At 38.5% G+C, this 27,560-nt stretch overlaps 2 protein-coding genes across 14 annotated transcripts in view; one reads left to right on the plus strand and one right to left on the minus strand.

The window, feature by feature from the left end:
- RPS6KB1 (ribosomal protein S6 kinase B1) overlaps positions 1–27,560 on the plus strand; it is a 58,841-nt gene that overhangs the window by 16,901 nt on the left and 14,380 nt on the right. For 2 of the 8 annotated variants that reach the window (XR_014229971.1, XR_014229972.1), the window contains exons 16-18: positions 445–569; positions 945–1,080; positions 14,738–14,778. The gene's annotated coding sequence lies outside the window, so the exon portion shown is untranslated. Of the gene's footprint in view, positions 1–444; positions 570–944; positions 1,081–1,331; positions 1,402–1,540; positions 1,627–10,662; positions 10,750–13,972; positions 13,993–14,737; positions 14,779–27,560 lie in introns of those variants that run through there. The other 6 variants (XR_014229975.1, XR_014229973.1, XR_014229974.1 and 3 more) reach the window with 6 other exon arrangements.
- On the minus strand, positions 2,241–13,120 carry RNFT1 (ring finger protein, transmembrane 1; the record flags this gene model as incomplete). Of its 6 annotated transcripts, none has more annotated exons than XM_082328364.1 (9): positions 13,035–13,120; positions 10,641–11,058; positions 10,244–10,320; positions 9,524–9,624; positions 8,709–8,862; positions 6,832–6,990; positions 5,914–5,979; positions 4,956–5,057; positions 2,241–4,761 (listed from the first exon to the last, which is right to left on the minus strand). In XM_082328364.1, exons 2-9 carry the CDS (start codon positions 11,014–11,016, stop codon positions 4,627–4,629), a joined length of 1,170 nt encoding a protein of 389 aa, XP_082184490.1. In that variant the 5' UTR covers positions 11,017–11,058; positions 13,035–13,120. The 6 variants fall into 6 exon arrangements, 5 of the variants coding, with proteins under 5 accessions (XP_082184490.1, XP_082184491.1, XP_082184494.1 ...); XM_082328365.1 differs by lacking the exon at positions 13,035–13,120 and adding an exon at positions 12,661–12,723 and having other exon boundaries at positions 4,627–4,761; XM_082328366.1 differs by lacking the exon at positions 2,241–4,761 and adding an exon at positions 5,663–5,756 and having other exon boundaries at positions 4,962–5,057.

The following is a 27,560-nucleotide window of genomic DNA, read 5'->3' on the forward strand; positions in this document are numbered from 1 at the left end:
TTAATTGTGCCATCTGACATTTGAATGTCATCCTGGTATTAGCTCATAATAAAAGATAAAAATAAATGAGTCAATTGTTCTTTTGAATATCCCTTTTTTTTGTCTTGCTATCTAAAAGCTGAACTGCTGGAGAACATTTAATATTTGAGTCCACTCCTACCATACAGTGGATGTTTACTTTGGGGCTATTCTCTTTTTAGTATTAACTCCCAACCTGCTCTCACTGTTAATCAAACATGCATCAAAGATTGAGGGAGACTACTGTTGTTCTTAGGACAGATGCTTGGGTTTGGTTTTGTTGTTTTTTTTAAAATTCTGTCTCCACAGCAGGTAGTTGCTGCTTCATTTTCCCAGCTTAGAGGGAAATCCTTTACCCTAAGGGGCGAAGGAGGAGGAGAAGTTATTAAGAACAAGGCAAAAATTACTTCAATATTCTTCCTGCAGATCCTTGATGGTATACTGTATGCAGTTCCTATATATGAACTTCTACAGATTGTTCTCTTCTAGATTTACTTGGCTTTGTAGCTGTCTTCAAGAAACAAACTTGAGCTGCCTTAGTAGAAATAAAGGTAATCCCTATTCTGTTTTTCATCTCTCACAGTTTACTGGAACTAAATATACTCAGCCACTGAATAAGATGGATGTGAATAGCAATTAAATGCAAATTTAAACATATGCTAATCCAAGTGACCTATTTTTATTTTTTTTAAGGAAGTAGGTAGGCCCTAAGTATAACTGTGGGTCTAAATCACTGTCTTTCGTGACAGCTTTGAAGGGAAAGGGAGGGAGGAGGAATTCCGCCTAGAACTTGAAGGACCTGACAGATGCTAGTTCTGATCAGTCTGTCTTACCAAGGGCTGGTACCTTCACCTAGGTTCTTGGGCTCTTAAAAAGTGGCTATTGATTGCCATTTGTCATCCTCTTCTCTGTTCTGTCTCCCGCAGAGTCAGACATGTGCTGGGTGCCTGTGTGTGTGGAGAGCGGGGCAGCCACCCTGGCCAGAGTGGGCTTGACAAGGAAGAGCTGCATCTTAATAGCATGATGCTGACAAGCGGATCAGAGAGGATGTCAGTCATGGATGTAAGTTACTCACTTTTTTTCCTCTCTGTAACCGAGACGAGAATGACTTGTTTCATTTATGAAGTGTAAATCTAAACTGGCTGATCAAAATCTTTTTAGTTCTTTGTTTTTTAATAAACTGTGTTTGATAATATTACTGGGTTTGGGTAATTTTCACTGGACTGTAAAAGAAAAAAAATGAATCAACAGAGAGAATAAAAGACAAATTGTTCCCTGGTCCTATGTCTGACCAATATCCACCCTTGTTCTAGTAAGGTGCTGCTACTACTGTGTGGTAGACAAAGACCAAAGGATCGGCAACAATCCAGGGTTGACTTAAAGCACTGACACCATGTTTTGTTGTGCTCCATAAAATAGTCTTGGTGAGCTTTACAGGCCAGATGACGCTGTCAAGTTCTTGTGTTGATTTTTTTTCTTAACCACAAGTGGAATACTTCTAAATTAGTTTCATATTTTTTAGTAATAATGCTGGCCTTGCATACAGTCCTTGATGCCTTAATTCCTCAATGTACAGTATCTGTCTCAGACATTGAACTACTTGTTGAGGTACGTAGCTTATAAATACTTTTGTCCTACAGCAAAAGACTATTTAGTTCAGGTTAATTTCTTTCAAATTTCCCTGCATGCTTTGAACGTATATGTGTAAAGCAGCGTGTTTCTTGATCTGTAACTACCTTCCTAGTTCATTTTAGGTCTGCCAGTCCAAGCTGTTGGTCCTGACGGACCACTTCAGCTTTGCACTGCCATACAGCCATAGATTCTGGGATTCTTTTCTATGATTCTGTGACGGAACAGCAAGCTTCCTTCTCACCATTTCCTGCTGCATAAGCAACGGGGCTGCTATTTACTCATCTTGGGGCTAAGGCAGTAAGAAAGCATACTCATTTCTCAGCTCTTTTCCCTTAGTCAGCAGGGTAGCGGCTCTGCTTTCAGAACAACTGTTTGTATTAAGCAGCTGGTGCATCTCAGAATCTGTGCTTTCCCAGTTAATATTCCAGGAATGGACTAGGTGATTTAGACCTATTGTTCTAAAAAGATTTTTGAAAGTCTGTCACAGAGTACTGGAATTCTGGTGAATGGCTACCCATTACTGGTAGGCAATGAATTTAATCAATATTCAAGAATTAGGAAGTGCATTTCCTTGCTCTAACGTCATGTCCAATGAATTTTAGTTTATATTTCCTCTGAGAGGATTTTTGAATTAAAAAGTGATTAAGCTATTGGTATTAGCATTTTAGGAAAAGCTAATCCAGGATAAGTTACAATTTTTATGTTGCCCAGTATTTTAGAAAGGGTTGGTTATTACATCTGCCCTTACACACTGTGTATTGGGATTAGTCACGCATTTTACTCACACAAAGCTTTTTTTAAAGGTGCCATTTGTTGACTAAATTAAATGTAGCACTCAAATTGTTTACACGGTACTCGCACAATACCTGTATGAAGAATAAAACCTTAAAACGCTCTCTAGCTAAACTGTATGTTCATGAGTAAGTTTGGGAAAGTCTAAAAATGACTGTGTAACCAAGTGAGCTGCCAAAGTGTCTGTGGGCCCAGCAAAGATTCAGAATCCAACCTTAAGTTCCCCCTACTCTTTTTTGTTCCTTAACTGATTCCATTCTTGCCCATCTCTCAAGGGAAGTTCTGCTGCAGCAGCAGTCTGAGTATCAGCACTGATGAAATTTAAATAACAAACAGTTCTGATCTTGTATGAGCTTCAAATGCAAGCTAAGGCAGAGCTAGCTCCCTCTGAGGCAACAAAGAGCAGTTTGTTCTGACTATACTGGAGGTACAGGCACAAGCCCATGACAGCACAGCTCTGGCTGCGGCCGAGCTCTAATGCCTCCCTGCCGCCCTCAGGACTGCTCTAACACCATTCATCTGCACATTCTCCAAACTAAGTACCTCACCTGCTGGGAAGGGCTTCCATGAGAACCAGTCTCTTCAACTCCCATAAGTTTCCAATTACAGACTTAGAAGCTTTTGCCTGTTTTCTTTAAGCTGGAGTCTTTTTTTCCCCAGTCACTCAGATACCATGGTGCAACAATCACAGGGCACATTTACTCTGAACTGCAGTAAACTCCAAACAAAAATACAATTAGCAAATACACAGCATGCTATAGCAAAACCCAGGTTGAACATAAAAATGATACCTCTTAGCTTGAATCTTCCATCTCATTAGATTTTTATTCAGAATGCTAAATTCTCCTAGTATTACACTTTTAGCCGTACCTTTAAGGGCACTCTCCCATCATGCCCTGCCAGCCCTGTAAATCTGGCTGTGTCAGCTGCAACTTCACAGTACTCGGTCACTCTGCCTGGCCATTTGAGTTGCCACATCATTCATCAAGTAAGTGTTTAATTTTTTAATTCTGTTTTTTCCCCTAATTTAGAAGTTTCCTAAAGGTATTCAGTTAAGACAAGCTCAAGTTAATGGCAACTCAATTTAACTTTGCTGTAACAGAATAATTTGAGTGGGTTTTTTAGTCTTATCTGAACACCAAGGTGAAAAAAGACAAGCAGGGAAAAAAAGGTGAGATTGTACATAAGTTAGCTCTATAATTAGCACAAAGACTAGTCATGAGTAAGCTGTAGCATTTGAGGTTTTTTGGTTTTCAGAGACATTAGTTTAACAGGAAAAGTATACCTAGCAGCGAGCTGTTGTTATGTGCTTTCATGTAAGTTAATACTGAAACAGTAATGAATCTTGTTTCTTTATTCAACATGCACCAAACAAATAGATTTAAATGCATTTATTCTCTCTGATTTTTATGCATACTACAAATTGCAAATATAGTATAAAATAGATTCTCCCCTGTAAGAAAATCTGGTTCCTGTTATGACAAAAATATAGTATTAACCGTTTGTTTTAAAAATACCAACTTTATAAAATGCTAAGTAAAAAACTAACATCCGTGGTTGGTTTATGTATTAAGCCAAAGATCCATTAGAAGTCTACAAGAACCTGAAGGGGAAACGTCTTATTCTTGTGGCTTATCTCCAGGTACAGTGAGAAATAGTTGCTGTTACAGGTGCATGAATAAGAAGGTAATTTCTCTGATTGATTGGGCTAGCATTAAAGGACCTTTAATGCCAAGCGTGACAAGTAGCTCTAATTCTCACTGTAGTCCGGAGTATAAAATTTGCTCATAACCTCAGTAAAATTGGTAGGTTGACCTTTTGGGTTGAGTCATGTTAGAAGGATAAATACAATTTAGTACAGTCTGGAACTCTACTTAAAGTTTTAAAGAAAATGTTGAATTAAGAAGCTGCTGCAAGAAGTAACGCAGCATTTTTCAAGGACTTGATTGTTTGCTACAAGAATCACAAGAGAAGCAATGCTGGCTTTTCTGCATTCATTCTGAAAACTTACTTTTCTGTACTTAAGAAGGTCAAGTTAACATTTTCTGCACTGTTTTAAATACTGGAACATTTCATAGAAGCATGATACCTAGAATTTGGAAACTCGTTCCTTGTGCCACCTACAATAAACTGAAAAACCTTAGCTTGAACAAACAAACTGTAAACCAAGTTGTTTGACATGCTTTAGAAAATCTGTAGATGCATAGATGTAGCTCCATCCTTCCACTTGTTAACATGGTCTGAAATAACAGTTCTGCAGAGTGGACAGGTTTTTTCTCTATTAAACCATAAAGAGATGCATTCTTCACAAAATGTATGCTGTAATGAAAAGAATGAGAACTTAGAGCTTCTAAGCTCTTCCATTTATAAGACGGTATATTATTTGCATAGCCTGATTTCTAAAAATAATCAGAAGACATACACTCACTAGTCTAACTTCATCTAGTTTTGTTTACCAGTTGTTTAAAATATTCTTAAGTTTGCAAAAAAATAATTGTGATTATGTGTATTACCTGACAGATAAGCAGAATAGGCTTCTGAAATTCAGCTTGGCAGATTGAACAAATATCATCCGATTCAGCACACTGTCTCTTGCTAGCTGTCACCCCATAGTGCTGTAAAACAAGGTGTTTTCCGCAGATATTAGTTTTGGGGTGGGGGCCAAAACAAAACACAAAAATACCATGACAGAAGGGAATTGGAAATAAGGGCTGCTATGTCAGGAACACTATTCAATCCCTAATCCAACAAAATGTTGCAAAGTGTTTTAATAGTTGTCTTGGGGCCTAAAGCGTCTGTGCTCCCACTTACCATGCCATCTAGTTAGTATCTTCCCCTCATCACAGTTACTGGAAAAATCTCTCAGTTTTATTTTAACACTGTCCTCTGAACAAAACACTGTGTTAAGTTCCAATCTGATGAAGATATAGCACTTAGAAAACGAGAAGTGCTTTATTATTCTTTTAGTTCAATGACACTGTGCTCCAAAATCTTCTATACATTTTACCGCATGAATAGCAGACTCTGAACAATACCTCTTACTACAGAGAAAGATTATCTAGGAACTTACAATTCTAACAGAAGTCACTTGCATGTCAGTTATTTTGGTGAGCTTCAATTCTCACTCTATTTCAGCATAAAGCTCTGCTGGAATCCAACCAATATTTATTCCAGTTAAAAAGCAGGAGGCAGGACAAAAAAGGTATGTTATTTCACATACATTTATCTGAAGAGACATGCAGAATAGATTTTTTGGTGCGGGTTTTTTTTTTTTGTTCAGATGACAATGTAATCACGTAGTCAAGGAATTCAGACTGAAATGGGAGAAAAAGTATACAGGGTTTACTTTAAAAATGCAGTTGTCTATTGCTAGAACAACACAAAGTAGTATAGGAATGAGGTATTTTAAAAAAGTAGTATTTTCATGTAAATGGGGTTTATTGTTTTGTCATAAGAGAATTCAGTACTCACTGGTCGTGTACAAAATATCCGTAAGACCCGTCTGAAGTTTCTCAATTGTCCAAAAAAGCTCAAAAGCTGAAATGGGAAAGAAGACCTGAGTTACGCTTAGTATTTTTCTCTGTGAACTAAAAAGCTTCCAAGCTTTTGTGCAGATTCCAATGCTAGAAGTCTCACTGCTAGTTTAATGTTGGCAGGAACATAAGCAAAGCTATAGTTCAGACTGACCCTATTTTAGTTGCTTAATATGTAACCAAACTAAGAATTTAGCCTGAAGTTTTTTTTTTCCAGTAGATACCTGTTCTTTAAAATAAAAATAGTGTTGAGGTTCTGAAATGAAGCACTCCGGTGCACATACACCAGCATTATCATCATATATGCAATAGTCTTTAGACTTGTAATTAAGATACCTTAGCATTATCAAGTATTTTTCGTCTTCAAAGCCAAACTTCTACTGAGCCTGGTTATATTTGGGGGAGATGAGCTCTTTGGTGAAGCAGACAGCCAATATGAACACTTATGCTTAACTTCTTTAGCATCGCACAGCATACTCTAGCAGAGAGAAAATCAAGTTTCCTGGAAAATGCCGATTCTTTTAGCCATTAATTTTACCTTTATTTTTGCAAGCTCTCTTCCTCAATGTCTGGTAACAGTCTGATCGGTGTCTGATGTGAGGGGACCTATAGTAACAGTGTTCTTTGCTATGCAACCTCAATCCATTCCCAGAACAGGTGCAGGAAAAAGAAGATTTAGTGCCCTCAGCCAGTATTCCTATTGGTTTTGGAAGGCTGTATCAGTTAAACTGAAGCATCGACTTGCAAGTCAGTTCAAACCGAGGGAAATGTTCAGAAATGTGTTAGTGTATGTCCCTCTAACCCTCCAGTGATAATTACTGCAAAATAGTTTGAGAGGAATATAAAGCTTACATACTTTTAGGATGAGGTAGAGAAGGCCCAGCAATATCCCAAGGGTCCATCCTAGTACACTGTCCAGCTCCCCATAGCCAATAAGATAACGGAACCAAACTGGTATGGGGACAAACATACGGTAATACTGGCAGAGTTCTTCTAACAGCATGTACCAGTAGCCCTAAGCAAGACATGCAAAGGAATCGCTCAAGATTTAAAACACAAAGGTTTTCTAAAATATAGAGAAAAGATGCATTGTTATTCTTTTGAGTAACAACTTCTCATAATATCTTGAAACAACTAAATATGAAGCATGAAAAAGAATTAAGACCAGATGATGAGTCTCACCACAACTGTACAAATAACAATAACACAACTGATTGCTGTACTGCAGAAAGTCAAATTAATAGGCTAAAATAGGATGGCTTTGTCAGATGCCTACCTACTTAGCAATGCTATCAGACTTAATTTCATAAGCATTAAGAAAGAAAATAAAGTTACAGGAAAATAAGACAAATTCGGTCACATAGATCAGCTTGTCATTAGCAGAGTTGTGTCCTGCATTCAGGATTAAAAAATGAGAGTAAGGCCCATTCTTTTATTAACAAACATAAATTACAAACTGTTTTCCTGTAAACATTATTTCATGCCTATGTAAGAGCCTTATCTTGTGATAATTAACTCCTATATAGGATGGGGTGATAAGAAAATGGTGGTGGTAGGGGGAGAAAGCAGCATAGGGTAGCTGGACTGAACAGCTCAACAGAGTTCAATGACACCCTAAAAATTACTGAATAACAACTGCAAAGCACAAGTGCCCTGCATAGAGCACTGCGTGTGTGTGCATTTACAATCGTAAATATTTAGCTTAGCTCTTACTTTATTTCTTTAAGTTTGTCTTTAAAACTAGACTTGTAACAGGGAAGAATATTCTATAATGTACATTGGATAGTGCCCTGATTTGCCACTATCGACCAGATTCTCCCTTTAATTTAGCCACACTTTAGGTCACAGTTGGATAATGGAATTTTCAATTATTTTTTGGATGTTGTATTGCTAGCTTTAAAAAAAAAAAAAAAAAGGAGAGAAGAAGAAAAAAAGGGGATCTTGATTATAAACCAGTATTTAGAGAAATTGGTTGTCCCTGAGAAAAACTTCATCCTGGTACATTTGAAAAGATAAAACCTACCAAAACATCCTGTTCAAATGCTATCATGTACAAGCTGTACTTGTTCTTTTTTTTTTTTTTTTTTTTTTTTAAAACAGTACTACTATTTGCTGTTTTGACATAAAATTTAATTGGTTTTTGCATGTCTTACCTCAGGAAGCAGATGAAAATAAATACCCCACCAACCAATGTAGGCTTCTATAAAAATCATTACACTTCACTGGTTTGCAGAATTAAGCTATGAATCAAATTCATTGATCTGACACAAATATTGCTTAAGTTTATCAACAAAAAGAAAATTCAGTATTGTTTTGAAGAGAGAATACAGCTGTTTGCACATGCAGGTCTTAAAAAATCTTCCCATGTCAGTTACTGTCAAGCATGTAAAAAATGTACTGTGCATCAGCTGCTCCACGCTAACAGCCTGTACACACATTCTTACACTGCAGCAAATAAAAGGTTTCTTCATCCCCCCCACTTAGAGACAGAAATAAACCCATTTATCTGATGACATCATACAAGCAATTGTTTCAGATCAGACCGTAAACCTTCCTTAGCACCAAGCAGGGAAGAGCATGAGATCCACAGGGTTTTCTCACCCACAGCGTAGTGGTGGATTATACACGGACCTTTAATTAAAAAGACTTTTCTCTGGGTATAATTTAATAATTAGCTAGTTTTACTGTAAAAGGATCTTCATAAGGAAGCAAAAACATAGCTTGTTTTCTTACCTTGGATTTAAAGGACATCACGAAAGAAGGCACCAAGAGAATAAAGCACTTGAAGCCCATGAAGAGGAATTTCAGAATAAAGTCTGTGACTCCCACAATCCAAAGTACCTCCCAGAAGTTCATAAAATCCACAGTAGGATTTAAAAAGATTAAGCTACAAAAAGAATTATCAAGAGTTACTGAAGCACCCTATTTAGAGGAAAGCATAACCAGAGATTATCACGGCAGGTTTAATTAAAAAAAAGAAATGTCTTTTACATAGAGGAAAAATATTTGCTAAGAAAATTAACTCTTTATTGCAAATTGATCATTTATAATCTGACACCCTTTCAGTTTTTGAACCTTCCTTCCTGTATCTTCATCACAACCCCCATCCTCTAGAGACAGGCTTTCCTTCCCATTTTAGCAAAACAGCCTTTGACTGATTTACAGCCAAGACTGTAGCTACAGAATGGCAAGGGAAAAATAATAAATTGGAGACATAAACTCCATTGAGCCCCAGAATGCCATATTCAGTATTCCAAAGGCAAGGTGGTAGGGTCAAAGCTAGGAATCAAAGCCAGCTACGTTCCCCACGGTACAGCAGTACCGTTACGTTGAGTATGGGGTCCAGCCTCGCACATTTCAACATACTGTTTTTAAGGACAGCATCTGATCAGTTTGGCAGAAGAGGAGGAATGGAGATTAAAATGAAAGAGAAATCAATGCCACAGTTAAAAACAGCAGCAGCCCAGATAAAATGTTCCCAGTTAATATATAATCTGAGTTATAATCTGAGTAATTTATGATGTTAGTAGAGATGTTCCTCCACTTACCTGTAATACAGTGACTGAGAATGAAAGGTGTAATACAAGAGGAGAGATGATCCAGTTAGGTATACTAGTAACCAAGCACATTGCAACTTCGAGCACCGTTCCTGTAAGATAATCGTAAGGACATATTACGGTCCTTATCTCAGTATCGGTGTCTTAAATGTATCTCCAAAGCACTAAGTCTGTTGCACCTGAACAGAATTTTACTACTAGAGGATTTTATCTTAGCGGTTTCAGGCCAAATAAAATAGAACTCAATGGAAAGGTAAAGCAGTAACTTTAATGTTTTCAACATAACAATTTCTATGTGTATCAAGGTTTTTTTCTAAAAACACAACCAAAACCCACCCCACTCTGAAGAAACAACAAATTTTCCTTTGGGAGTAAACAGAGACAGCTGAACGTTTAAACTGTCAGCTGCTATTTGAGTCCACAACTATAGTTAAGAAGTTCTTCCATAAATTCCAAAAAGCTGTTATCAGTTGAAGTGATTTCAATATTCAAAGTCAGAGGGTGAACAAACCCTCTTTTTGAATTTTGCAAACCTTATCTGAGAAGCTCTACACTGTACAGAAGCATTAAGACTTTACTTCCATCTTGAAACCTTGACACCTAATATTATTAGGTAAATAAAACAGTATCTCCATTCACATTTCTTTCAAAAATTGATGGATAAAGGTCTTGGTTAACTTACAGAATTTTGTTGCATAGGGTGATACTTACTCTTAGAAAAACCTGATTTACTATGCTTTTGTTTGCATACATGTAAGTTGTTAGCAGCCCAATTCCAAGAGAAATGCCTATTAGGAAGAAAGGGTCAGTTATACACAAGAAAATTAAAAAAAATACTGAACTGGGTTAAAAAAACAGCCACTTCTAATATGTCTTTGTAATTACAATTAATAGCTCGGACTATCAAGCCAGAATAATTAAGCACATTGTACATATGCCAGCAAAGGAAACACAAGCCACTGAAATGTAGTTTAGTAAATCTTCCTGATGAATAAAGCAAATAAAAATAAAGCTAAAAATAAACTGAATTACATTTCAGGCATGGTTATTAATATATCTCTTTGGGGGGAGGGTCTGTTCCCTCAGACCTTATTTTGTTATACTCTACCAATTATATGCTGCATGATCAGTTTGACACACAGAATCAAGATATACGGCAGACTTCTGTGCAGCCACTGGAGGAGGTATCTGAGCTCTGAGAGGGAGCTGCCGCCGTGTTCCTCTGAGTCTGGAGCAGAATCGTCGTGCCCCGCTGCTTCGCTGTGGGCGTGTCCATGCGAGCGACTTTGGGAACCTGGCCTTGAATGCAGGGAACTCGCATTTTCTCTGGCTTCTCCCAGAGCAGAGTTTAGCTGTATGCGAACATCTCCGCTATGATGGCATGAGCTCTCTCCTGACAACCTCGCTGCGTGGGTGCTCTGAGAAGATGAAGAGTCATCACCACTCCCTTGGATGTTGTGGAGATGACTGCAGCTTGGTTGCATGGTGGGACTTTTTTCTGGTCCAGATTCTTGCTATTTTGTCTCCTAGAGGGGGATATAAAAAGCCACAGTTGAAGGGAGAGATAACAAGTTCAGGGGAAAAAGAAACCAACAAAAAATCCAACACAAAAATACAATGGATTGTACAGAGTGATTGCCTGCATGAAGTCAAGATTCTCTTTCTGAGAGATACCGTCTGTCTTTGTTCTGAAAGCCGGCATGCTGGGTTTGCACCCTGTCTCCACGGGGCAACTTCATGTCCCGTATTAAATGACTTCACTCACATGCAGGTTTTCTAGCCTGCAGTGAACCTGGCTGCCTTACTAAAATGTAAAGTTGCTTCAGTGCAAATCAGAACAGCAAAAGCTGCTGAATAGGAGACTATCGCTAGCTTGTGCAGAAGAGATCTCAGAAGTGCTGCATAATTTCACAAAAATAGTAACAGTAGTAGGCCAAAGGAGGAGCAAACAATGATGGGAAGGAAGCAAAGAGTACATTTACATGCATGCATAAAATAGTAAGCATTTGTTCAGACAAGTCCAGCCGAAAGCCAGTGCATGCTCAAAATTGAGGGCCATTATAAGATTAATGAGATTATCCTGTCTGGGTAAGTGAGCAGAACCAGGTTAGTCCATTTTGTAAGCAGCATTTTTTATGGTCTAGGTGAAAAAAGAAGTGCAGCCAACAAGCAGTAATCTAGCAGGGAGACCACCCAAATGAGGTCTTATTTATCTTTGGCACCTTTCTGTTGTCTTCCTGGGCTGTTTTTCACTTCTGTGTCCGTCTTTACATAGGTTAAATAGTGTTAAATCTACTTCTCTGGACTGATGTGACATCACAGTAACAATTTTGGAGAACACTTTGAAGCTGGATTTGGCACAATACCTGTCACTATTGAATAATATTATTGAAACACTGGAAAATTTTTTATAATCCTTTTTTAATAATTCAAACTCTTCCAGATTCTTCTTTGAAATTATTTTTTCCAAAGCTTAACATATATACACAGGTAGTTTCACTGGGGATACAAAAAGGTTGAAGCAAAATTGGTTTTGCAGTACAAGAAGTTTTTAATATATTGGCACAAACCTAGACTTCTTTAGCTTTTAAAATGGAGATTCTTTTAGAAGAGTAAACTGCATTAAACAATATATGAATATAGGAACTTACTACCGTTTAGAAGTGGTGCTGGTGCTACTACTATATTTTGCTGGCCAAAGATTACATCATGCTTCAATCCAACCAAAATTCATGTTCTGTAATTTTATGCACATGAATAAAGCAAATAAACTGGAGATAGTATTGACTTGTATGAGCAGTGTTACTCAGCTGCCTGCAAGATCAGGCTACGAATGCTGTTTTTAAAAGGAGGTGAATAAAAAGAAAATCTCATTAGCGCTCTTCAGTTAGTGGTTATGGGCCTGCTTCTGCAAAAACTGACAGCTGGGTGTTTCAAAAAAGCGAGCGATCCCATTGTTCGAGCAACGCAGCCTCCCTTGGCGCTCTGCCTAACAAACTTTCAAAGAACTAAGTTATTAAACGGGATTTCAAAGCGTAAGAAACCCGCACGCAGCGGACGGCTTCCAGAATTTCTTTCCCCCCGCCGTGAGATAAAAGGAGCCTCCGACAAGGCTCTTCTCCTCGCACCTTCCCAGCTCCTCCTGGCCGCTGCCTCCCACCGCTCTCGGGGAGACGCTTTCACGCCGCTGCTCGCTCCCGCCGGCCGCTGGGCCGCGGCGGCCTCGCCCGGGCCCCTCGCAGGGCCGCGCCGCCGCCGGGACTCGCCGCCGGCCCCCTCGGAGGCGGCGGGAGGGCGGGTGCCGCCGAGGGCAGCGCCCGCGGGGCCCCGCCGGCCTCCACAGAAGCCCCGGCGCAGGGAGGGGGTGACCCTGGAGGCGCGTCCCCTCTTCCTTCCCCCCCCCCGCCCCGGGCTCGGAGGGGGAGCGGCCGCCGGGAGCCCCTTTCCCGCCCTCCCCTGCACAAGCCCGGCGAGGCGCCAGCCCGCGGCCCGGCGGCGGTACCTCGTCAGGCGGCCGGCGCCTCCCGCCCGGTGCCGCTGCCCAGGCCGCGGCCGCCCGCCGCCTCCATCGCCGCCGCCGAGGCCGAGTGGGTGGGAGAGGGCGCGGCGGGGGGAGGAAGAGGAGGAGCCGTGAGGGGCGGAGGAGGAAGGCTCCGAACGGGGCGTTGCTCTGGCAACGAGCGGCCGCGGCTCGTCGGAGCCTTCGCCCCGTCAGGGGACGGGGCGGCGGCGGGGCGGGGGGGTCGCCTGTGGGATGGTGGTGAGGGGACTCGCCTCAGGGCCGGGGACAGGCCGCGGTCCGGGCCCGCCAAACGGGGGGGAGCGGTTCCTGTTGCTTTTTATTTAAAGCCTCAATTAAAATTAACCTGGGAAGACGATAATAACGAAGGAAATTAAGAAATATATAAAAATCTATATATGTACTGCGGTATCATTACATTCTTGGTGCCCACCGCAGAGAAGTCCTGCTGTCTGGAAATTGGCTTTGCCTCCTAGGAAACGTGAGGAAAATACTGCCATAGTTAATGCTGCTGTAGCTCTTAGGAGAGGCTTGAAATTAAATAGATACAGAGTTTTCTTTCAAAATATGCTCTTGAATAAATTAGTTTCCATCCAGAAATGGCATCTGTTTTCCTTGGCTCAGATATTTTTCTAAAAGCGTTTAGGTATGCAGCTCACACTGAAACCGGTGCCTAATATCTGAGAGGTTTTGAAAATCAGTCCTGTGGTGTTCTGAATTAAAATAGAAATACTGTTTTAATTCAAAATTTTAAATACAGAAATGCTGTGGGGTCAGTAACCCCGGGAGAGGGAAAGGACAGGCACTTAGACATCAGATCTCCTGAGGTGAAAAACTAAGTGTTCGGAAGAGCTAAGTGGCCTGGTGTTTAGTAACACATACCATCTAACCATAAACCTTCTCTTTTATACTTGAGGAAGAAGCTGAAAACACTGGATACATCTCTGTTTCTGTTGGAGGTAGGTTTTAAGGAGGCGTCTGCAGCAATTCGGTCTACTTTTATGGTGGTTTTGGAATCTGTATCTAGAAATTCTTGACTGGAAATTTCAGGCCTCATATCCTCTGCATTTCACTTGGGCTGTGGCTGATGTATTGGAAGAAACCTGGGCTAGTTACTACAGATACGCTGAGATATTAACCAAACCCACAAGCCTCCTGTTCCTGTAGGCCCTCTAAGATCTTCTAATTTGTATAGTACTTCTGCCTAATTATCGCAATAATGCTCAGTAGCAGCACCAATGCAGATTTCTGATGATCTAGGCACTATATGGCTATATCCCCATCCTTCCAAGGATAACACAAAACTCTTGCATTTGACTTATGCTATGCCATATTGTTCATTCTCTTACTCTTTGCTCAGTTAGTCATTCGCATAGTGTTTGGATTATGAAGGACAATGTGAAAAATCTTAATTTGATTCTCAAATCAAGAAAAGCAATTATAAATCTTATTTTTAAATAGTATTTTATGGTTGGAAATTATGCATGCCTTCTGTACATTGCTTGGAAATGTATAAATATAAAAGCCTCAATCAGCTGTTTCTTTTTTGTAATTGTAAAATACATTAAAGTACAAATGTAGTTTTAAATCAAAGTTGTTCTCAAACTGTTTCTCATTGTTACATGCACTGGAAATATGAAATAAATTCACGGCAGCTTATTAATCAATAATGTTTGCTCATGCAGGTCACTTGCTGATTTATCTCCAATTCACAGCTCATTAGAAGGTATGTAACTCTTCAGTGATGTTATTATTTAACAGGTATGTTTTTGTGGTGCTGTTAATGACCTCTGGATTTAGTAACTCCTGACACAAGAAAGATTCCAGAGATTATTAACAAAAAATTGAAAGTGTCTCCCCATGGGTATTGCACACATTAGGCCATGTAATACCTAATAATAAATTTACCAGTCTGTATTTTGGACTTTCCTCCCAGGATGCCCATAAGGTTCACACAGATAGCTGAATCGGTGTCCAGGCATGTTTTCAGGTGTATATATATTCACTCAGGTGTAAGTATCCCAGACTTTCTCATCCTCCTAGGTGGTACCTCCTTAACTGATGCCATCAGCAGATTTCATTAGTGTATACCTGCTTTTCCTGTGGTTGTTAAATGCATGAGACAATATTGGAACAAACACTGATCTCGTGGAACTCTGCCAGTGACGCCCTGGCAGCACAATACTTACCTTTTCAACAGTTATACTGTACTAAAAGTTGCTGAGAGCTACTTCTATACATAGAAATATCAGAAGAAAATATTTTGTATCCCAGTCCTCATTCCTGAAGGAGCTCTGCAGAAGTCTTCCTGCATAGAGCAGATTAAGGGATTTCAATCTTCATCTTTTGTTCCTCCTAATAAACTGTAATATCACTATTTTTCATCAGAAGGTGTGGAAGGAACTAGTCCTTTAAAATGAGATGTACAGCATACGTCTTTGGTGAAACTTAAAGGAACTGATCTCAGAGACGTGGAAAGGAATTGTAGTTAATGATATGATAAAAAATTGTTTCCTTGCAAGAGTCTGTAAAATAGCAGAATGTCCTGAATATTCAAAGGCTTTACTGGTTGTCTTCATTCTACGCAAAATGTTACTTGAGTATACAAGACTTCTGCAAAATTAAGAGGATTTAGTTTCAATTGGTTGAAGGATTTGAAAGTCTTGCCAAGAGGCTCAAATGACCTTTAAAATTTGAATGCTTCCTGAGCTTCGAACGCTCAATCTTTTTAAAACTAGTGCCCGCAATTATACAACCTTTACTTCAGTTTGAATTTCGAGCACAAGAAAACAGCTCCTGTGCTGCCATATTTAAGGCACTGAAGAATAGAGACTGGTTTTGAAAACTCATCACTGGCACGATGGCAGGGGAGCCTGAATTTCACTGTTGAAGTCTGATCATGTAAGCTTTGTCAAGCAGACCCGCCAAGAAGTTGAACCAGATATTTTTATAATGCAATGACATCATCTTGTTCCCTGAGGTTTCCAGAAATCTTACTAGCTCTCTGTGTACAGCAGCGTGCTCGTTTCTGTTAAGTCATTCTAAACTGAGAGTAGTTCCACTGAAATGGTGTCATATAATTGTTTTAAAACTGGTGAATTAGATCCCGGAGTCTTGGTTTTTGTATATAGCTAGAGCCTTGAATGAAAATTAGATAGCAGAGCCACAAAGGGCAGTTGTAATTTTTGCTCACTGCACAGGAGGGTGCTCAGCCTCTGTCTTTTTCCGCAAGAAAGAGCGATTCCCATGGTCATTAGAACGAAGTGGAGAAGCTGTTTTCTGAACTAGTCTTTTCTTGTAGTGACATTGAAGGATCTCTTAAATACAATGACTCAAAAAATATTCAGCTGTTAAAGAATTTTAGAAGGTGTGTGTTAATTGCTATTATAAGACCATTGCAAAGGTATTTAGGTCAGAAGGTGTACTGTAATGATCATCCACTGTGTCAGACATTGGTATTTTTTAATGGGTGTGCTTAAAGGTGCCAGAATTTTCAACAGAATCTTTGAAGTTTCTCAAAATTATTTTTTCCACTTCAATGTGTTAACCTGAATGTGTGAATCCGTGTGTGAATTGTTCTATTGAATAATGACTTCTCATGTATGTAAAAACCTCCCCTGAGTGGATTTACTAGGATGCAGTAGATGATAGGTTTGTTAATTTATATTCAATCTGTAGTACCTGCTTATAGTTATATCCTTAATTATTCTTTATTTTCCTTGGTAAATAGTAATATATTTTAGGTTCAAAAACCAAATGAATGTTCTAACATAACTCAAAAAATGGAAATTTTAAAAGTTATATTGGTTTATTAATTTAGGTTAGTTTATGTTTTATAGTGGGAAAGGGTTTTATTGGAGGCGGCAGGGGGCCTTCTGTGGCACATTATCAATAGGAGCGAACGCTGTTTTACTGAGGCTACTTCTGTTGGTACCTCAGGCTGAGGCATTGCTGCCTGTAGGTACTCATGTAACTGCTCTGTGTTCTGATAGGGTGGCAGCCTTTAACTCACAGAAGGAAAAAAGTCTACTTTTGGGGTTCTTTGTAATTATTAAGATTGTCTGCCATAACAAATTTTATTTGACTGACTATCACCTGAACAAATGGTGAGATAAAGAATCTTCTGGCATTACTTACCACTACATGTGTAAGAAAAATTTTGTTTTATGAGTGGCTGAAAATTGACCAACTTTCTGTTTACGTTTTTAGAGATCAGTTAAGCAGAGGTCTTGGCTGTTGTTACCTGGTCAGATTTTAGTAAGTGAGTTAACACATGCTTTCTGAAAACAATTTGTTAAACCTCTGTCTTGTACAAGGTCAAAAATATTCTGGCCCTCTGAATGCATATATATTTTAGTTGCTAAGGAAAAACAATTGTTTTTAAAAAACATTACCACTGTAGACAGATTTACAGATATTTCCTTTCAGAACTTTCAGAATAAATACAAACACAGAAATATAGTAGGCAAAATCTTGTTTGTTGTGTTGAACAGGATTTGTCCCATTAACGTCAGCACATAAATATTTGTTTCACTTCAGTCAATATTTACCTCACTGGTCAATAAAACTTGTTTTGCACTTCACAAAGTTAATGTTTACTTACTGTTTTTAGTTTGGTGACAATATATCAAATTCTCTGTTTCTAGCAATATGGAGGGCTTTTTTACTTCTTTTTAACAAAAAAGATTTTGTATTAACAGATGTGTGCTAGTTTATAAGGAAGTCTTATCCACAAGTAAGATCATGTTCATTGTGTAATAAGATTATCCAGATTATGCCTACAACATTTTACAAGAACAAAAAGGATAATTAAAAAAAAAAAAGGTTAAAATGACTAAATAGATTACTGAATTTAAAAATAATTGTCTAAGACTGTAAAATAGGAATTCCACATCAATTATTTTTTGTGCTTGTTTTGTGCCAGTCAAGTTCTTTGGTAAAGGAAAATGTGCCGTTATTCACTAAATGGTGATTTGATATTTTGTTTTTTAACGTTCCTTGCATAAGATAAAATAGACTGAAGGAGGACCTCAAAAACAACATGTAGATTTTTGGCTCATGGAAGTGTTATTCAGAGTTAAATAAATCACCAATATGTCATAAGGAAATGCTTGTCATCTAGATCAAGTGCGTAATTTCTTGCATATCCCAGCTGAAAGAACCATAGAACCCTACTGTGGGTTCTGTTTTTTGTGGTGTGGTTGTGTTTTTGTTTTTGTTTTGTTTGTTTGGTTTGGTTTGTTTTAGTGTTGGCATTTTGATAGTTTGTACTTCGTGGTCAAATATGTTAAAAGAAGAAAAAGAAACAGGAAAAAAAAAAAGGAAATAACGTTAAAGTCATCCGTGGTAGTTTGCCTTTGCATGATGCTATTGCTTTCATCTTTGCTTCTCTTCAGATTTTTAATTTATCTTGAGAAGTGTTTTTGAAGATTCTCATCTGATAGTAGGTGAGCACTGCCTGGATCCTTACTGCAGAAATCCTGGACTGTGTTCAGATGCTCAGCTAGCATCCTCGCTCACCAGTTTAGAGGTGTAATAGAAGTGAGCACTGGGTCCTTTTGAAAGCTCAAGAGCACACTGTTTTGCTCCCTGTCATAAATGTTCTCCAATATTTTGAAGAAATTACGGTAATCTTTTCTGCGCTAGCTCTTGTTGGCCATCGCTAAATTAAAGTTTCTTCTGTGCTTCCTTCATTTCCCTCCCCACCCATCCCAACTTTCTGGGGTCTCTTATTAGAGAGTACAAAATTCTTGCTTGTTAAAACATTGGTATTCCATTCAAGTTTAGATTAATACATGTTAATATTTTTTCTTACTAATATACTGTAAAAGCAATATGTTGCTGTTAAAATTGACTAATAGCCTAAACAGAATCGATTTGGTTTAACTAAAACTCAAAGCTATTTATTGCAAGTATATTACAAATCAGTAGAGATGACTGCTGTAATACAAAATGTAACACTAAAATTTTTTTCCAACCCCAGGAAGCCAACATATTCTGCTAGTTTTGATTTATAATAATGGGAGGCTCAAGCATTAATAACTGTAAAAAATGGCATTAGGAGAAACTTCCCAACTGTCTGAGGATAAGATACCCCTCTTCTATGTGCTGGTGGGAAAAGCTATCGCTAGATTGGAATAAAAGGAGGCATAGCCTGCTGAATAGGATTTTCGTGGGCCAGACCTACTTACAATGAACTTGTCTGGCATTAGCATACTTGAGGAAGCTGCCTGAAAAACAAATGCTGAGTGAAGGTGCTTAACCTGGTCTTAAAATGAATAAACAAACAAATAAATAAAAAGGCTGTCAGACTTTTAATTAAAGTAAGTCATCCATTCAGAAAAGGAGCATGTATTAGTGAAGAGATTGGACACAGATTTTGAAATGTAAATATTGGGGGGAGGGGGAATTCTTTTTATACAAGTTTATTGTATTCATTCACAACAAATAAATCTCTAATACAAGTTTCTAGCCATGTCTGTCTACTTTCTGTTACAAAGCAATCACCATAGAATCTCTGTGTCCACCAGAGTTTATAGAAGTGGCAGAAACAATGCCTATCATGATTTTCAAGGAGATTTATTAATCTGGAGGCAAAGTTATATAACTTTTCCTTAATTTTATCAGAATCATAGGTAAAATCGAATATGCAAAGAACAAGTAAAACATTTTGAGATATGTTGGCAGCAGTTTCCCTGAGAACTTTATTGTGCTTTCAGCAGTGCAGTCTACCTCTGCTGTAATTTTTAGGACGTAATCCTATGAATGTGTGTGATTAGCATACATAAGTGAGTGGTGGCATTAGAATCAAGGGGCTCCTTGTCTATGAAGTTATTTGCATGAGTTTGTAGGACCAAGACCCTCTTTGCCTCAACATTATATTAAAATAAAAGTACTTGCTTTGCCATTAGGAAATCCTTCTGCTTATGCCCACATATAGCTCACTGTTTTCTGATTTTGTTAATAAAATGGTTTAGGTGCAGAGGAGATATTGATGTTTGTATAATTTATGGAATTACAGTTGTTCATTACAGAATTTGTTAGGATATGTGTCACACAGAAACACGTGTCTATAATTTTATCGTGTTTGCCCTTGTTGACATCAGTGATAGACTTTCCATTGACCTTAACAGCAACAAGCACGTGGTTCCAGATGGTCTTGAGGCTACTAGTATAGTATGCTATAGTAACGCTGTAGCTCATGAAAAGTGAAAAATCAGTAACTGAATTATGCAAAATGCAGAATTACTTTTTGCTGATATTATGGATATCCTGTGCCCCTAGTTACTACAAAATCAGGTATAGACTTCAACAGTTTGGTGAAGAGGCAGCGCATTTCTGAACTAAATACTGCATATGAAACTGGTATTGTTTAGGTAGTTGTTCATCATACTTGCCCATGCTTAACCATGCAAATGTTTTGGTTGTAAAAATCAGGATGCAGATGTTAATTCAGAAGGCAAAGGTTTATGGAATCAAATTAGAGTACTCCTCCTAATTTGAAAATTATTTTTGTTTTGGAAAGCAAGCACGAACTTAACCGTTTTTCAATGAAGTCAGAGTAAGTACAGTAGTCACGCTTGTATGGTTTAGGAGGAAATGCATAGATGACCTTTAGATCCTTATAGTTGTCTAGTCCGCGTTTCCAAATGTGACATTTCATTTCCACGGAAGAATTTTCCTCCCATGCATTTCATATGTATATCATAGTTAGCTGTATGCTTATTTTTCAGTGGTTTAGCTACATTATAAGTGGATATATGATAGTATGAGGTGTTTGACTTTCAACCTGCCAGAGGCTTTGTCTGCAGCATATGGTTAAGAGATAGTGCCATGCACTTCGTGTCTGGTCAAAGGAGATAACACTGTTGTTTGTTAAGCAAGACGCATTTGTTATCTTGCTGTAATGTACACTTTTCTTGCGGTGGCATACTTAAAACCAGTTCTGAGTAGGTAGAGAAAATTCAGTATGTTTGCACTTATGTCATGAAACAAGACTAGTGTCTTTTTGCAAAGATCTCCAATTCTGTTCCTTAGAGTGGTGTTTTTATGATTTATACAATTAGAGACAAGGGTGAGGCTATTTAATTCATTTAATGTTATGGTCTGAGTCTTCAGTTGAACTAAAGTCTCTGAACTAAATCAGAGCACACCCATATCCCTCAAACTGTCAAATAAAACATCTGTTTATGATAATGATTATCTTAATTTAAGAGTGAGTTCTAGCTCACTCAGTACTTCATTAATAGAAAGAATTAATGGAAGACTACTTACAAGAGTACTTACTACTTAACTAAGAACTACTTACGAAGTAAAACACTGGTGAAGGAATATTGGAATTCATCTTAGGCTCATATAGAATTTCTTTCAGAAGACATTATAATGATTAAGCACGTAAGCTTGCATGATTTGAAGTCTGGCATTGTCTTCCCTATTTTCAGTAGAAAATTACTGTCTTGCCCATCAGTTTCAGCCAGGTCCCTGACTGCTCATAGATCAAAAGTACAAACAAAAAGTTTGCTGAAGGCCATTCAGGCTCCAGCAAGTTAACAGACTCATTTTTATTGTTGTGGCAGCTGAAGCGCCAAAGTTTATAAGTAAGTGAAAATTGTAGGACTTGATTGTCTGAAGTTAAGCAAGAAATCCATAGATAAGTACCTAAATAAAAAGCCTTTTTCGAGTGATGCAGAAAGTCCTAGTAACTGGGAGGCCTGAGCATGTCTGGTGAAAAACAGCCTTCCTAATATGTCTAAATAAGGATCTGGATGTGTAACTTCAGGCATTCAAATTTGAAAAGTTTGGTCTACCACTCTGTAATTTCTGCTTTTGATGCTGAGTTCATCACACCACGCTGCTTGTGGGGTGTGTGTGTGTGTGTGTGTGTGTGTGTTTGTTTTGAAATCATTACAGTTAGTTAGAATTTTCATAGTAGCTTCCCAGAGACCAAATGGAGATGTCAACTGTGTGAGCAGGGACTGTGGACGAGGAACGTGACTGAGTATATACAGACCAACAAAAGATTCTCTTCAGCTCAGTGAAAGGGGAGAGAGCTAGAGAACAGCAGTGTGAGGAGAGGGGGACAGATATAGGTAAATTAACCTATAAATTAAATATGTCATAGCACTCTTAGGACTCCAGCTCTAATGGAATAGATGCCCAGAACTTTTGCGTGGATGTGTGGATACGTGCATACATACTTCTTCAAACTTCCCAGTTGTGCATCCCATCTTAAAGAACTTCTCTGTACAGAGGATATTTCTTTATGTCCCTTGTCAGAAAGGGCCTGCAGAGTGTCGTCTGCACAGTCCTCAGTGAGGCCAACGCTGTGTTTGGTGCTTATGGAAAAAGAACTAATTCAAGGCTTGCAGCAGAGCTGGCATGTTTGTTTAAATTTCTTAAATGCGTCACAGTGATAACAGCAACTGAACAGCATTTGTCTTGTGTGTATTTCTGTATGCCATAGAACATTTTTTTTTTTTTCTGGCGTATAAGAAAATAGGAAACACCACAACAAAATAATATCTGTGAATCCTGTCCAGGGTCACTGAGATATCCATCTAACATTTTTACATTTACATTCGGAGAAAGACATGACAGCAGATAAAAGACATTAAGCAATGAAATGATGGTCAACGGAAATGTTTTATATTTTTCATTGTTTAGATCCTGATACAGTAATTGTTCTCTATCATGCATAACTGCCACAGTGTTAAAATGTAATTGTAAAATGCATTACTCTCTGATTCATAATTTGAACCTTTATACAGGTCACGTAATTGTCTACATACGGAACTATTTGTCTGTGACTATTTAACAGGTGCACATAATTCATTCTTTTTTAAGTAAGCTAAACTTACTTGTTGAACTTAACCAAGTTAACCGTTTTTCAGCCTCCAATGCTGCAGTAAAAATGTACTTCCTTAAATCTGGTTTGCTCGCAGACAGAGTCTGACACAGTAGATTTAGTACAGCTGTAGCGTTAACGCTCAAAACTCCCATGCTGCACAGTTTTCCCACATGCTACATAAAAATGCTGTACAGTTTCCCTCTCCAGGGCTCCTCTATTAGGGCATTAACTGACTGTATGCCTCCAGTTTGGTTAATGTTTTCATTTATATATAATACAGTTTTACACACTCACCCAAATTACTATTTATTGCAAAATAAGTATGGTAAAATAATAATTTTACCCAATATTGACAACATTAATTTTCAAACTGTGAAAGTCTATGGAAAATAAATCTGGGAGAGGACTGGTGAAACGAAAGATGCAGAATCACGGAATACATCAGTTGCTAGAGAATAACTTGTGCTTGTATGTATTCTTAACTAGTTGTAAGAAAATATAATGAAGAAAGCTTCTGCAATTATAAAGGAAGCAGCACGGATTATATATACTGTAATAGTGGGGAGTGGGGAAAATGCTCAAGAATCTGGGTCATTGCTTTTGTTGTCTCCTGTCACAATGTTGAGTTTTGTTAACTCAGTTTCAGAAAGGCAGCTTTTCCATGGTTTTGGTGTTTTTTGAGGAAGGTGTAATGGCTTCAGAATGTACCAGCGAGTTTTTGAAGGTGGGTTTGCAAGTTATGTTTCAAAAGGTGATGGAAGGAAATGTGGATTTCTTTGAAGGTCTGAACCGTAGAACCCTGGTGGTTTGGATGTTGTTGAGTTTCTTAGTCAAGAACAAAGTGGACGAAAACAGATTTCAGTCTTCAATCTTTCCTTCTGCTCGTCCACGATAGGGCTGTGTGCTTTCACAGTTGGAGAGCAATATGCCTCTACGTCATTTAATTCTTAAAGGCAATGAATGCCTTCAGCGCCCATTTACTTTTACTAAACTTGAGAGTAGTCTGCTGCACTGAACAAAGCATTTGAATTCATGCTTCAAGTTAAACTGTTTGTCTGCAAGATGTGCATTTTACAGACTGGATTTCATTCAGGAAGATTTTTGTAAATGTAAATCATTGGGTTTACGGAGTAGATGGATTTTAGAGCCCCATGATAGCTAAATAACAACAGGAATACAGCCTCTTCCATTTCTTTTCATGTCAAAAGAAGTTCCATTATTTTTATCTTCTAAGGAAATATTTCCTAACCTTTATTTTACCAAAGGTCCTTTTTTGGAGCTGTATCAATTTTTCAGTCCAGGTTTGGAAATTGCTTCTCCCCTCTTTATTCAGCCTCTAGTGGTCCCTCCCCTCCAAAAAAATCTCAGCTTTCATTTCTTTGATTTCTTATGGGGTCAGCAGTGGAGGATAGGGAGCAGTGCAAAATTCTTGCTGCTGCTGCATCTCCTGAGGAGGAAATAGCGTAAACATTCTTCATAAAGCAGAGAAAATAGGTGCAGGCAAATATTTTAAATTGAACTATAATGAAATTATTGTTTATGGCCCAGCTTCTACCTTACATCCAGAATCTGTCATTTAGGTGATTGGGCCAGCAGGTGGCAAATATAATTGAATTCAGGAAAATAAATAAGGAAGGAGGCTGGGGATTGTTTGCTATAAAGAAGACATCTAGTTTACTAATTAGGAGGATTTATAGGATGCTGTACTTAAAAATAGATGATTATTGATAGCTCATCTTAATCATGAATGTTACCTTATAGTTTCAGTTTCCTGCAACCCGCGTTGCTGCAGCATTCGGATGTGTGATTACAGCATGCGTAGGGAAGCTAACCTGACATTAATCCACCTGGCATGGACACCAGTGTCCCAGAAACTGAGGGCAGGGGTTGTAGGCTGTGCTGCTGCACCTATATTGCTGCTGGTTTTAAGAGCTGCAGCCTGAGTACCTGTGTGCATTGGGTCACACTTCTTACTGCAATGTAGACAGAGGTGTAGAAAAGGAAGAATTGTATCTGGTTCTGTGCTAGCGATAACCAGAAACAACAGACCCACTGCACTAGACACTGTTATTGTCATCTAGAAACTTCATGAAAGACTGCACAAAACCAATGTTATTCATTTAGAGAGCAGGTAGCAGAAGATATGGTATATTACATCTGTCTTTGAATTAGGTAGAAAGAGAAAAGAAGTTGGAATGCTTTTCAGTTAATTATAAGAAAGTGTAAAAATCATAGGACTATAGAAAACTAAGATGGAGATTGCTTTTGAAATTCTCATATATCTAAGTAGCACTCTAAAGGTATTTTAAGTGGAAATCAGAAGTAGATATCAAACTAAAATATTTGTCAGTAGAGACTGCTGAAGTGGAAGTTAAATCGATCTTCTTTTTTTTTTTAAAGGAAACAGTGGGGATAACTCGGGCATTTAGGTCAATATCATCTCTCATTAAAGTTGTTCTAATATTCAAAGCTGTATCACCTACTGGTGAGCTCATCATGGCAGCCATGTACGGATTACACGTTTCCTTATCCCTTATCCAATTCATTTCTCTGTGCTACACGTTGGAATAATTTGAATATGAAGTAGATCAGGAAAACAGAGTTGTTTTGTTCTAAGTGGAGAACTCAAGCAGAACTATTCCTCACAAAAAGTAGAAAACATCCAGAGTGAATTACCATGAAGGAGATTGCAGCTGAGATTGTAAATATTATTTTGAGAGACTTAGATTTCCTTCTGAAAGGAAAGATCATTAAGGGATATTTTGAAAATGTAGAAGGGGAATAATAATAAAAAAACCCCATAAGATAAATTTGGCTCGCCAGCCTTTTTTCTATTTCATGTCTAACATTCATTTTGGAGATATAACAGTTGCATCAAGCTGAGGCTAGTTTAGTTTTATATGCCTGGTAAAATGGAGTTGATTCACAAGGATCTGGTCCATTCTCTTTTGTCACCTCATATTTCTGTTGCTATATCTGTACATTATTTCAACCAACCAAATACTTTTTTTTTTTAACAATTTGGAGAAAAATAAATGAAAGTTTCAAAGTAAATATTTTTACATTAATTCTCATGCATTCAATTGTTCTATAGAGCTTCTTTATTGCATATACCTCCAAGTAATTTGTAGCGATAAAATGCAATGCTGAAGTAAAATAGTTAATTAAAATTTAGTTTGGAAATAGATTAGTTTCATTTTGTATTTCAGAGAGTTATGATTTAACCTTTCCTTATGCCCAGCAACAAATAGATTAATAGACAAAGAGTATGAAAGCCGTGCACTTCGGTGATGAGGCAAATAGTCATTAGGAGCTGTGGAATAAGGGGGTTCTTTAATACATTAGACTTGCACTCTGCATTTGACAGAGCTGTTCTGAGCAGGGGCTTATAGTGCCCCAGGAGACTGGATTTTACTTGATTTGATAGGAACCAATAGGCCTAGAGATGTCTTGATCTATTTGCCGTTCCTCAGTTGCCTCGGAAAGCACACCCCTTTGTTACTGGAACTTCGCTCTGGGTGCAGGCTTCGCTCCTAAAAGACTAATCTGTCTCATGGACAATCCAACTTAGTGTAAAAATTATTTTAGTTTACTTATGATTTAATTGCAAAATTATTCAGACTTTGTTTATTTTATGTGTAAGTAATACAAATTTAGAGTTTAGTATTTGTGCTACCTGTTTTTTGTGCGTTTGTGTTTAATGCAGCTGAAGGTTACTATGTAAAATGGGTTCGTTTGAGTCTTTAAAGGAGCTGCCAGCATGCATTTCCCGAGTGTCGTGATTTAACCCCAGCCGGCAACCAGGCCCTACACAGCCGCTTGCTCACACCCCCAGTGGGATGGGGGAGAGAATCGGAAGAGTAAAAGTAAGAAAACTCGGGGGTTGAGATAAAGACAGTTTAAAAGGTAAAGCAAAAGCCGCACATGCAAGCAAAACAAAACAAGGAACTCATTCACTGCTTCCCATCGGCAGGCAGGTGCTCAGCCATCCCCAGGAAAGCAGGGCTCCATCACACGTAACTGTTACTTGGGAAGACAAACACCATCCCGCTGAATGTCCTCCCCTTTCTTCTTCTTCCCCCAGTTTATATACTGGGCATGACGTCACATGGTATGGAGTAGCCCTTTGGTCAGTCGGGGTCAGCTGTCCTGGCTGTGCTCCCTCCCAGCTTCTTGTGCACTGGGCAGAGCATGGGAGGCTGAAAAGTCCTTGACTGGTGTAAGCACTGCTTAGCAACAACTAAACATCAGTGTGTTATCAACATTATTCTCATAGTAAATCCAAAACACAGCACTGTACTAGCTACTAAGGAGAAAATCAACTCTATCCCAGCTGAAACCAGGACACTGAGTTACTTCAGCAGTGGAGAAGAGAGGAAGAATTCCAAACGCGTTATCCTGATTTCACAAGTCTGCAGAGATCTCCGAAGTGGACTTACCCATCTGCGTTAGGGAGTAAATAGCGCTCTACTTTTGTTACCTACAAATGCCTGCATATGCGCACTCTTTCTCTGTGCACGTGCAATGTGTAGATCCTTATCCGTCTAGACATACGTGTACATACACTTTCTGGACTTAAGTCACTAAACACTAAGAATAATTGTGTATAAAGTATCTAAGTGTTTATACAAGTATACAAGATACAGAGAAATCTAGTGATT

The sequence above is a fragment of the Platalea leucorodia genome, assembly GCF_965183815.1.
Source record: "Platalea leucorodia genome assembly, chromosome: 16".
NCBI lineage: Eukaryota > Metazoa > Chordata > Aves > Pelecaniformes > Threskiornithidae > Platalea > Platalea leucorodia.